The sequence below is a fragment of the Chaetodon auriga genome, chromosome 16, assembly GCF_051107435.1.
Source record: "Chaetodon auriga isolate fChaAug3 chromosome 16, fChaAug3.hap1, whole genome shotgun sequence".
Lineage (NCBI taxonomy): Eukaryota > Metazoa > Chordata > Actinopteri > Chaetodontiformes > Chaetodontidae > Chaetodon > Chaetodon auriga.
Genome location: NC_135089.1, coordinates 3816093 through 3827710, shown reverse-complemented (window position 1 = coordinate 3827710; position 11618 = coordinate 3816093). Strand labels below are relative to the sequence as shown.

The window sequence follows — 11618 nt, the reverse complement described above, 5'->3', positions numbered from 1 at the left end:
AACAATACAACATTAAACTCTACACCACAGTCCCTCATGGACCCCACAGTCTATTTATGGACACAATACAATTCTCATATTTCCGTGAGTGGTGAAGGCATCATATACTATGTGTGTCTCCTTCGAGAAAAGGTACGTTTGTTTGTTTATTGTATTAATATTTAGAAAATGTTTTTGGTTTTAAAGTAAATTCATTACGGGCAGTAGCGATAACCAAGCTCGCATATGAAAGACTCCGAGACACTAGAGGGCGCTGTGGGGTCAGCGGGTATTTATACACTGAAGGGAAGATGGCGGACTCTGAGGAGCCAAAAGCGGGCCCTTGCACTTTCTTATTCAAAAAATCTACCAAGAAATTCTCAGGACGAAAGAGAAAAGGGAGCGACAGCGATAAAGGTAGTAATCGCGTACTTAGCTAATGTTTCCAGTGTTTTTCGTGATGGGAATCGTCTGTGCTGGTGACGCTGTGGTTCTGTCAACGGTCCTGAAATGTGATGCACAAGTTAGCTCGCAGTCACTGGCAAGTGTTTGTGTTTTACTGTATTCCTGAATAATGACACCGACATTTACCTGAAAAGAGCCAAACGCTTTACGAACGACGGAAAGATGAAAACGGCTGTAAACTGTGGTCGCGTTGCGAAAATGTTCGTTACTATTACAAACAGCTCAGTGGTTCGTGCTGCGTTTCAGCTCCCTCGTAATTTGGAGCGGTACGACATGCTTGTGCACTCTAAAGAGATGTCGCCTGACAGCTTAATAATACAGACATTGTAGATCTAGTGTCAGCCATCACCGCCCGTGGGCTTGAATGGTAGCTGTATAACGTTAGTGCTTTCACCATTGATGGAGAACCGCACTCCTACCTTAAAAACAATACATTAGATGTCCTCTTTTTTTCCAGATGCCAACAGTGATGAGGACCAGAGCTGTGTGGTCAGAAGACAAAAGAAAGACAGTCGAATCAACCCAATGATTCAAAAGGTACCATAACAATAATAATATTTTAGCGTCAGTCACGTTGAGTTTAATGGTGAAGTAGGCCTGACCCTCGTTTTGTCTCTGTAGACCAAGAAAGTGGAGAGAGACGCTGTATCTTCCAGTGAGAGTGAGGGTGAAAAGGACGACAAGAAGATCACTGTTGCCTACAAGTCCACACGGTCAGCAGTAAGTCGACTTTCATTTTTAGTGGCGGGCACCATAAAGTGCAGTGGTTTAAGTCTCCTGCCGTGAAGGTGATAATGAGTAAAGCCCTCAGCTGCTCACTAGCTGTAAAATGTTCTCCATCAGCATCCACGTGTCTCTGAGCTCTGATGATTCAGTCCTTTGTGTCTTCTGGCTTTGCTGTTCTCTCAATCTCGCCCCACACAAGAAACCAGAGGGACCTGAGGACATGGGTGCAACTGCTACATATGAGCTGGACACAGAGAGAGACAAGGACGCTCAGGCCATCTTTGAGAGGAGTCAGAAAATCCAAGAGGTAGATTCCTCTTATTCTCCATGTCACATTTTTGCAAAAAGTATATTACAATGTATTTTATCACCAGGACAGATGGCAACTCATTTTTTTGATAATTAATGGACTAACTTACTCAACAGGAGCTGACGGGTAAAGAGGACGATAAAATCTACCGCGGCATCAACAACTACCAGAAGTTCATCAAGCCAAAAGACACGACGATGGGCAATGCCTCCTCTGGCATGGTCAGGTGAGGACAAATGTGAGACATCTTCATCATGTTTCGTAAGAACACCTGTGAGTGTTCATATGTAATCAGTTATTGCTGGTGTATACACTTTTTTTTTTTTTTTTTAAACCTTTTAAACAGAAAAGGACCAATCCGGGCCCCCGAACACCTGAGAGCCACAGTCAGGTGGGACTACCAGCCGGACATCTGCAAAGACTATAAGGAGACTGGTTTCTGTGGATTTGGAGGTGGGTGTGAGATTGGTACCATTAAAATATCAGTCGTTTGTTGAATAAGCACAACTTTCTAACACGTGGACCATTGGCTCTTCTCTCCTGCCTTCAGACAGCTGCAAGTTCCTTCACGACCGATCAGACTACAAACACGGCTGGCAGATCGAGAGGGAACTGGAAGAGGGCAGATATGGAGCCAACGGTGAGTTCAGGGGGAGGATTTCATGCCAGTTTCACGTGCCTGCACCAGCATTTCCTGAACAATACTGTGCTTTCATCTAGACGATGAGAACTACGAGGTGAGCAGCGACGATGAGGATTTGCCCTTTAAGTGCTTCATCTGCAGGGAGTCCTTCAAGAATCCCATCGTCACAAAGTAAGCAGCTTTTCCTCTGTGCGGAGCTTTGTTTATTAGCAGCTGCCATGTGTTCACCAGTCACATGTCTCCCAGGTGTAAACACTATTTTTGTGAGGCCTGCGCTCTTCAGCACTACCGCAAGTCCAAGCGTTGCTATGTGTGCAACACTCAAACCAACGGTGTCTTCAACCCCGCTAAAGGTAAGCAGGTTAAGACCCTTTGAGATTAATTAATTATAATTATTCCCTTCAATCATGTCTTCTAACATTTTCCCTTTATTCCAGAGGTGATCGCCAAGATGGAGAAACATCAAGCTGCAACAGACCAGCCGCCATCAGACGAGGAAGATTAGCAGCATCTCAACCTTCGCAACCCTCCCTTTACGTGTTTGTCCGTGTAAATTTGTAATAAAATGTCTTTTTTTCAAAGATAACCTTCGGGCTGTGTGGCGCCATCGAGTTAAAACATCAAAGTGAACAATATTTATTGTTAAAAGTCAAGTTTGACATTTGCAACACTTCGCTTTGCCCTCACTTTCGAATGTACAAGCAGACAAAACAAGCACCAATGTAACATTCACAGAAGTAACATCACACCCAGAGTAAGCTCAAGGAAACACACTTCTAAGCTCTGAGGGTTAAACTAAACAGATGTTAATGCTTAACCTCTGTGCAACAAAAGTGACGTGTGAAGCATGAGGTGTCGTGTACGCCGCAACACAGGCAGAGAGCTAAGAAACGTGTATACATGCTGTTCATTCAGTTGACCCTCGGGACAAAAGTTGAGACCTCCCATCTGGTGTAGAGAGGGCTGAGTGAGCTGTGAGGACCGGTGGTCCCGCTGAGCAGATGGGCCACGTCAAGCGGCCGTGTTCAAACAAGAGGTAGAGTGTCCCCTGTGAATATTCAGTAGCAGCTTCCCACTGATTCGTTTCATGAGAATCTTTCAGCTGCATCTAAAATCCACAAACCCTCCTCTGAAACCTCAGCGTGAGGACAGAGGTTTCGGCTCCGGGGGGCTCGTCATGTGAATACAATCTGTAAACAGGTGTGAGTGTGAGAAGTAAAGAGAGTGAGAGGCCATCAGTGCAGTGCAAGAGTCTGTGCATATCTAGAGAACCAAAGCGTGCGAGAGACATCAAAAAGAGGCAAGATGGCTGCTGGCTTTTAACCTCTGTCTGAGAACAGCAACTCTTTTTAGTTTGAGATGTGAATTATGTACAAGGGGACCGTTACAAAAACAAATGTCATCCCGAACGCTCAGAGAGTTTCCCGTCAGTCTCCTACAAGTGTCTCCCCACCGAGTCCTCCGCTGTCAGAAGTCCCAGTCGTCCACTTCCAGGTGGCTGAGGCCCGACTCCAGACTGGCCAGTCCGGAGGGAGAGTCCTGCACCTGGGAGCTCTCGTAGCTGGTGATGGGCGACACGGGCCGCAGCAGCTCAGGCAGCGCCTCCGAGGGCCGGCGTTTGATCTGAGAGGGGGCAAAAAAATAACATGTGGAAGACAGTAAGTAAAGCGAATGGTGGAGAAAAAGACATGTTTCTAGCTAATAAACTGAGGCTTTTTGCAAAGTAAGAGGTAAAAGGGCCACAGTCACAAATAATAAAACAGCAACAATCAGGTATTTCACACACCTGTTTAAAGAAGGGATGGCCTACGAGAGTGGTGGCAGACGGTCTGAAGGAGAGCAAAGGGAAAACAGTTAACGTCTTCAAAGTTCAAACATGATCTACGCAGTATTCAAACATACAGGGAGAGAGGCCGACCTCTTCTCTGGGTCCCGCTGTAGACACAGCTCGACAAAGGCGTGGAAGAGTGGGGAGAACGTCCGGTTGTAGGGGTGTCCTGCTGATGAAGAGGACGGCTCTCCGTTGGAGTGCCGAACACCTCCGGCTCCTGGACCCTCGCAGATCCCGGAGTCGGCGCCGGAGCGAGACGGTTTCAGCGACAGCTCCTCTGGTGGGATGGTGGTGGTGTCCAGCAAACACGGCACCGTCCCATTCAGCTTCTCCAGCAGCATCTGTGGACGCCAAGGGGATATGGAGAGTGTTACGTTTACCTTTGATTTCAGGGAAACAGCTTACTTTCATCAGCGTCAACCTCTCACCTGTGTGGCTGGCATGTCTTTGAAGGGCACATGTCCATTTGCCAGCTCACAGGCTGTGATGCCGAGACTGTAGATGTCTGACCGAGAGTCGTAGCCCTGCAGGTTCTGAGAAAATAAATCCAGATTTGCAATCAATTATCACAATTTCTCATGTAGCTCCTTGTAATTTAGCAGATAAATCAGGGACGGTATCATCACAGTATCATATAATGCCTGTTCATGGAGGAATGCTGGACTGTACCTGCTGCAGCACCTCAGGGCTGAGCCAGGGCAGCACCTTGACGCTGTACTGGGGGAAGTCGTGAACTACTCTGGCCCTCTGGCCATGACGGATCAGACTGAAGATGCTCCGTAGACCTGACATGCAGACCTGTCCGTCTGCTGAGATCAACACGTGGCTGGCCTTCACACTCCTGCACATAAACAAAGACAGTTCAGACCCTGAATGTCACACTGACCTGTATTAACAAGAAAGGTTTGATTGGCATGTTAGTCCTGGTCAGCCTGCATCAAACTTAACTATTTAAGTTAACCAGAGAAAGAGACACATGAAGTCAAACCCAGTGCAGACGTGTGTCTTACCGGTGCACGTATCCCATGTGGTGGATGTATTCTAGAGCTTTGAGCATGCCCAGCAAAATGTACGCGATGGTCAGCTCACTCATACCGTCAGTGAAATGTGTGCAGATCAGATCTCTGGCTGAGCCTGAAAGACCATCACACACACAGATAATCCTGATGAGGAAGCTGTCCTCTTGTAAACTGGTAACATACTATAATAAAACGCATTGAGATTAAGTGTATTTCTTACCATAAGCCATGAAGGGGGTGATGACCCACAGCTCATTTTCAGCTATAAAGACACTCTTGTAGGGTAAAATACTGGGGTGGTGAAACAACTTTGACACATGTAGTTCGCCCTGGAAGGTAGAGGAAAAGAAATGACTTTTTATTTTGTCAAGAAGAAACAGGCAGACAAGATGACTCTGACTCTAATTAGAGATACGAAGGTGAGCAGTAAAGACAGGAAAGTTAATCAGAACACAGACACAAGCGTTACGCAAGTATCCCCGACGAAGCAGCGAGATGAAAGAAGGAATTTAACGACTAACGAGAGAGAGGCAAAGACTGCAGAGGAGCTGAGTCAGGTGCTGATGCAGACCTGCAGGTAGGTAACCATGTCATTAGTGCATGACTCCAAGTCAATCCGTCGGATGGCTACGTGCTCCCCAGTGGGTCTGTATCGAGCCAAGTTCACTGTCATCAAGTCGTCCAAGCCCCGACCTAAAAAACACACTTCATTTTTAGAACTGTTCATGTCACCGTTACGCAAGTATCCTCCAGTCTTTGGTATCTGAATATCCGTGTTGTGCCTCTACATACCAATAACAGTGAGTAGCTCATAGGAGCTGCTGTCAGGGAGGAAGCTGCCCATGGTGTCCTGCCGTGGGAGGGAGGTCAGACTCTCCTGGCTGTCCTCATGGGCCTGGAGGCAGATGGGAGGAAACAGAGCGAATGAAGACGGCTTGTGACACTGACTTCACGTCCTACAGAGCAGGACTGTGTTAAAGAGCTTGTGAGTGACTACCGGAGGGAGGGTCTAATGTGTGAGAGCTGTTAGAAGACCACCAAAGGACAGGGGGAGGTGCGTTATCAAGACCCCTGGAACTAGCTAAAGAAAAAAAAAAATAATAAGAAATCCACGTCTCTTAAACTGCATTTGTTGTTTTTATGGCCTGAGAAATTTAAACTGTATCAATATTTGGGAAACCATAATAATTGGATATTGATTGATTAACTACTGCTTCTCTAATAACAGCCCTGTAAACAGAACATTAAATACAGAATCACAGTCTGGCCTACACACAGCCCTTGCCTTCCTGTGTCTAGACTTGTGCATCACAAAAATATGTGGAGAAGAATTAATATTCTTGGCAGTGAGGACTCCTGAATTCCATCAGTTTATCGCCATTCAAACGATGGAAATGGACAGACTGCGGGAGAAAGCCGTGGAGGCAAATGACGGCAAGCTGTATGAATATCTGGACTGTTTTCATGGTGACGCACATTCAAAATGAGAGTGGTGCACTTCCTTGGACGCATTTGTATCCTGGTGGAGAGAAGTGACTTCAAGATCCAGATCAGAGGTGCACACACGCCTCTGAAAGTCGATCCATGCCTGGTCTGTTCTCCGGACGTGAAGCTTCACAGACTGTACATTAAAACTGACATGACGGCAAAGTCAGACATGCTACAGCAGCCCTCAGTTAAGGGAACGTCTGTGCGTGTTGATCTAATCACACAGGCTGCTGTACACATGTGATCAGATTCAGAAGAGGTTGCCATGCATTGCTTAAGCTGAACACAGGGAGCTCCGTCCATCTACAGCGGGGACACACAGTGGGCATCTCAGTGCGACACCGTCAGTTCACCATCAGCAGCAGGCCGTCAGCACAGACAAGCAGTGTCGAAACGCAAACACTCACACCAACAATCTGACTTTTAGTGAGGTGACACCAAAACCCACAACGGAGCAGCTACCTGGAGCGCAGCATGTTAGCAGCACACTGAGGACTCAGACAGGACCGTTCGCTCTGTTTTAGAGGACAAAAGCTTGACTGACACGCTACTGTTTCCCCGCCTTCCCCAACAGAAGCCCTGGTGAATGAGGTGAGGTCTCCTGAGCTACGAGCATGGGCGGCGTGTGTCATGAACTACACACTCATGCATGCATAAAAGCCTCGGGGGGGTTTGTGGATTCCTCTAATATAATTCTGTGTGCGCACACACACACACACGCATGCACGCACAAGGCAGATGGGGGATGATAATGCAGTGACAGGAGTACCACACTTACTTTCCTGTGAGAGAGTCCCTGAGCTTGCTCTGGGGTAGAAAAACCACATCAATGACACAAAGACATGTACACACACACAAAACAAGAGAAGGATCTGTGTTTAGAGCAGCTCTTGAACTGGGAAGTGCAGCATCTGGCAGTGGGAGTTTGCAGCAGGCTGCAGAGTTTGACAGATGGCCTTAGCTGGCTGAGAGGATTTGTCTGAAGCAGCAGTCTTTCAGGTGACCACAGACAAAGTGACGCATCATTATCAATACAGACTGTTTCCATGTTAAATTGTGAGAATATGATTAAACTGAAATGTAAAAATTACCCCAGCAGAGTGCTCATATCTGCATAAAACACTGAATATTTCCTTGCCAAAGCAAATGAAAAATTTAAAAACAATCTACCTAAAGCCTGCAGGTTCTTCCCAGATGTCATGTAAGGCAATGGGAACGCAGCGCAGCCAAAACAGAAATGATACACCTGAGCAAACATGCAGCATGAAGTGATGATCTGCCCGCGAGAAAATGAAAATGAGGCGAAGCTTGCAAAGAAAGAAAGCATAATCCCACCCCAGAACCTTTCCATAATACACAAAAGCTTCAACAATGTGCCAAAAATGATAGTGTTTATTAATGAACTCAAAAGGATAAACGAATTACTGACACCCATACTGGAACCAGCCAGGGCTGATCAATGCAGCCTCTGGCTTGTAAGGCATTTTGGAAAGAAATCAGCAGACAGTAGTTCAAAAGTTCCAGCCTTGTTTTGTGAAAAAGTACTTTCTCAGGACTCAAATTTGACAAGTGTTGACCAAGATCGACATAACTGTTTGTTTACTTCTATGAAAATTGAACCGATCGAATCAGCTGTGCAGCAGTGCACAGCTTCATGAGCGGAAGGTGGGTGGTTCAGTTCACAGACTACTGCGAAAAGCTACGTGGCAAAAAGTGAATGAGAACCAAATTCAAGAACTGTGAGAACGAAAAAGACACTTCACCTCAAACCCTCCTAGAGAGCAACGCTGAAGCCCACAACTAAAACAGGAAGTATCCCAGTTTCAGCTCTGATGTCAGCCATTTTCTGTTTTTCTGTGTGCAGTGCAGCTCTGGTGGTCCTTGGCTCCACCACACAGTGAAACATTTAACAGACCTACTCTGTCGATCGTAGGAGTGTAGAGGTGTAGATTTGTTCCGAGCTGCCAATATACACTAATCTCCAATATAACTGTTCCCCAACACATCTCTAAACCACTGCCAACGTTACATTTATTCACTCTTATTTTCTACTGTGACAAAAATATTCTGCACACACTGCAGGAAGAAAAATGAAAAGCTACCGGCCCTGAAATGAGTGACAGTCTCGGCCTCTAATAACCCCCCAGTTTTGCACTATTTCAACACAGAATGACTCATCTGACATGTGTGAATGAGTTGGAAGTGCAGGACTGAGATAAATTCAGTGTGAGTGTGCAAGTCTGACATCCTGGTTTGAACAAAAATGCTCTGCTGCTGCTGGGCAGACTTTAACATATCAAACTCTCTGTGGTCTGATTAACTGAAACCGTGGCTCCTGCAGCCAGCTGATAACACTCCGCTTCCTTCAGTCACTAATTAAATTAACCGAATGCTGCATGTGAAACGTAATGTTGCTGTAACAAAAAGCCGTGAACCCAGCAAGACCAGGAACTTCCTCATCACAACTGGCAAAAGTTTCTGTAGGCTTTAAGTTGCAGTCACGAATAATAAAGTTGGCAAATGTTCTTCACCAAGAGAATTCAATTAAACGACTTGTTCTCATCCTGTTGTGCTTATTTTCTATAGTTTGTGTTGGTAAAATGAGTTGTATTATTGTGACGTACATTCAGCTGTTGATTTGGACGATCCTTGGATGGCTAGAATTGTAAAATTTAATGACATTACGTAGGAAATGCACCAGCCCAGCTCCCATTCATAACTACCACTGATACTAAGGTTTTCCCAGCTATCAGCTCATATGATAGTAATTTCATCATAGCATGAGTGCAGCAATAAAGCTTGAAAACTAGCGCATCCTGCCTCAAGCTCAACTATCTTAAAGCTCGACACCACACTGATTTCTATACTTTGTTGTATCTATATCTGATGTGCCAGAAGTTCTGACTGAATTCAAAGCAAATGTGGTCAAATTCAGGTATAAAGGCAAAAGAAAATACTTGACAGCCAAAAACAAGTGTGCCACCTTTTTATGCGCAAGATAAGACACATTCACAAGAAGCATTAAATCAAATGGCACAGACATTTTACGTGACAAGCCCACATGAGACATTACTTAAAGAAGGATTTTGTTTGTACCATCCTCTGATAAATTATCGTAGCAAACAGAAACAACGAGACGGTAACAGCTAAGAAGAGTACAGACGACTGATTGACTGGATGGAAAACTTTCATAATTGTAATTCAAGGATAACACCTGAGAAGCCGAGCAAAGCAGCCACTAAGAGCAAAGCTTCAAATCCAACAGAATGCTGTTTTCTGTTTGCGCTGATGAGGGGCCTAACGTGTAAGCAGTGCTTTGGGAATACTGAACCCTTTTGTTGTATCTCGGTTCGCCTCGGGTCTCACCTCCAAATAACTCCAAATCTCGCAGGCTCTCCACACTCAATTTCTCAGATACCCAGCGCTGACAGACACAGAGGGTTAATGACAGACATGGAAGAAAGGGAGAAAATGCAAGCAAGGATAAGAAAATGCTCCACAGAAACACAAACACACTTAAAGCAGCTGAATAAAGATGGTTCAGGATGACTTTGCAGCTGTAGTAGTTTTGTCACTTGTGTAGAAGAGACAGACAATTTACAAAAAGCCGATTTCACGCAGCCTTTTTTTGTCTGCAGGCAGTGCTGGGTGACTCTGCAAACTGGTCTTTGAAAGAACTTTATAAATATAACTGCATTATTGTCCTGTCATGATAAAAATAGTTACTTGCTGCTTGCATTGAAAGCTGTCACAGATGTGATCACAGGCCGATTCTCTGACAGGGATTAAGACTTTTTCTGGACCAAAGAAAAACATTTGAGTACTGGAAATTTAACCCTAAAGCTTGCATTAGATTTCATTGGCCTTATAAACCTATGTCTAAAACAGGAGGCACCAGGCAAACACTTACAAGAAAAGACATGGATCCTCTTTCTTGTGTTACATATGAAATGCTGAAAACACGGCCAGGATATACCTGTGAAGACACGTGAAAAAACTGTGAGGGAGAGAACGTCTCAGCTTGGTCTCCTCCTGCTGGGGACAAGAGTCAGGTGCAGTTTGTCTATCATGCTCCTTATTTGAATTAATTTAACTTTATTACAAGATATTTTTCTGAAATTTGACTTGCAGGCCGAAACTCTCACGACCTGTTCAGTCAAGCCTGTTGGACTCTAAATCTTCTGTTCGATGGCAAAACCTGATATGCGGTCTGGTGTACTATTACCTGCCAGAGGCAACATTCTTTTAGTATAGACAGTTTGAAAACTTGACATAATCTTTGAGCATATAAGTAGTCAGTCTATCATGCACTGACTCCACACTCGGAATTGTAGAGTGGAAAAATAATAATAACAGAATCTGTGTGTTTGCTCCAAATGTCCTCGGCGTCCTCAGAAAGTAAATAGATTGCTGTACTTGACTGCAGATTATAATCTATATTTGCACTCCAAGAAAAAGCAGCACATTAGCACACATCTGTAGAAAATACATAATATTTTGACAGCTTAGACGATAACGTTACTGTATGAAATGAGCGTAGGCACATAGAAAGCAGATTAACGTGTCTTTCCTAATGCATAGTATGCATGCAAGTTGTTACTTATAGAAGAGATTATTAAATCTTGTAATTTAAAGTCTACAGCCAGAGGACCTCTCAGTCGTTAGTGCTGGCTTAAGTGATGATACTTTTCATACTGATTTTAAAGGTTGAAAACAAGAAACATTCATGCTTGAATAATGTTACAATGCAAACACAGAAATGCTGACTTCCAACGATAGGAAACGGAGCAATCCGATCATACGAAGAAAAAATAAATGACTAATTTATAGCACATTCGTCACATGAAGAGCTCAATTCTTGCTAATGACTTGCTAATGTTGCCATGATGGAGGGCGCAGGCTAGCAACAGTAAACTACTGTTAGCTAAAGCAGCTAGCTTGACTTATTTTAGCAACAAGAAATGGCGTTACGTTAATGTTTTAATAACTTACCTATAAATTGCTTGGAACAGCAAGGCCTTGTTGGCGTGATATTATATTTTTGGATAACTTCTTTAGCTAGCCATCTTCTCCAGCGGATGTTTTGGCAGCTCTCTCCAGTACGCTGTACGGTCTCGGTTCAGCGTCGTGTCGCACGCCAATGACGACACACCCACA

General features: G+C 44.7%; 2 protein-coding genes across 5 annotated transcripts; one reads left to right on the top strand and one right to left on the bottom strand.

Moving 5' to 3' along the window:
- Positions 1-248: 248 nt before the first annotated feature.
- rnf113a (ring finger protein 113A) lies at positions 249-2710 on the top strand. Its single transcript, XM_076751819.1, has 10 exons — positions 249-396; positions 902-981; positions 1066-1164; positions 1370-1477; positions 1597-1706; positions 1827-1933; positions 2031-2120; positions 2201-2294; positions 2370-2476; positions 2561-2710. Exons 1-10 carry the CDS (start codon positions 291-293, stop codon positions 2626-2628), a joined length of 969 nt encoding a protein of 322 aa, XP_076607934.1. The 5' UTR covers positions 249-290; the 3' UTR covers positions 2629-2710.
- A 16-nt stretch (positions 2711-2726) lies between these two features.
- On the bottom strand, positions 2727-11617 carry strada (STE20 related adaptor alpha). Of its 4 annotated transcripts, XM_076751815.1 has the most exons (13): positions 11454-11617; positions 10372-10437; positions 9828-9885; positions 7240-7268; positions 5766-5868; positions 5545-5666; positions 5194-5302; positions 4965-5088; positions 4624-4795; positions 4383-4487; positions 4042-4295; positions 3910-3952; positions 2727-3746 (listed from the first exon to the last, which is right to left on the bottom strand). In XM_076751815.1, the coding sequence occupies exons 2-13, from the start codon at positions 10381-10383 to the stop codon at positions 3591-3593; spliced, it is 1287 nt and encodes a 428-aa protein (XP_076607930.1). In that variant the 5' UTR covers positions 10384-10437; positions 11454-11617; the 3' UTR covers positions 2727-3590. The 4 variants fall into 4 exon arrangements, with proteins under 4 accessions (XP_076607930.1, XP_076607932.1, XP_076607931.1 ...); XM_076751817.1 differs by lacking the exon at positions 7240-7268 and having other exon boundaries at positions 11454-11597; XM_076751816.1 differs by lacking the exons at positions 7240-7268; positions 9828-9885.
- Position 11618: the final 1 nt, after the last annotated feature.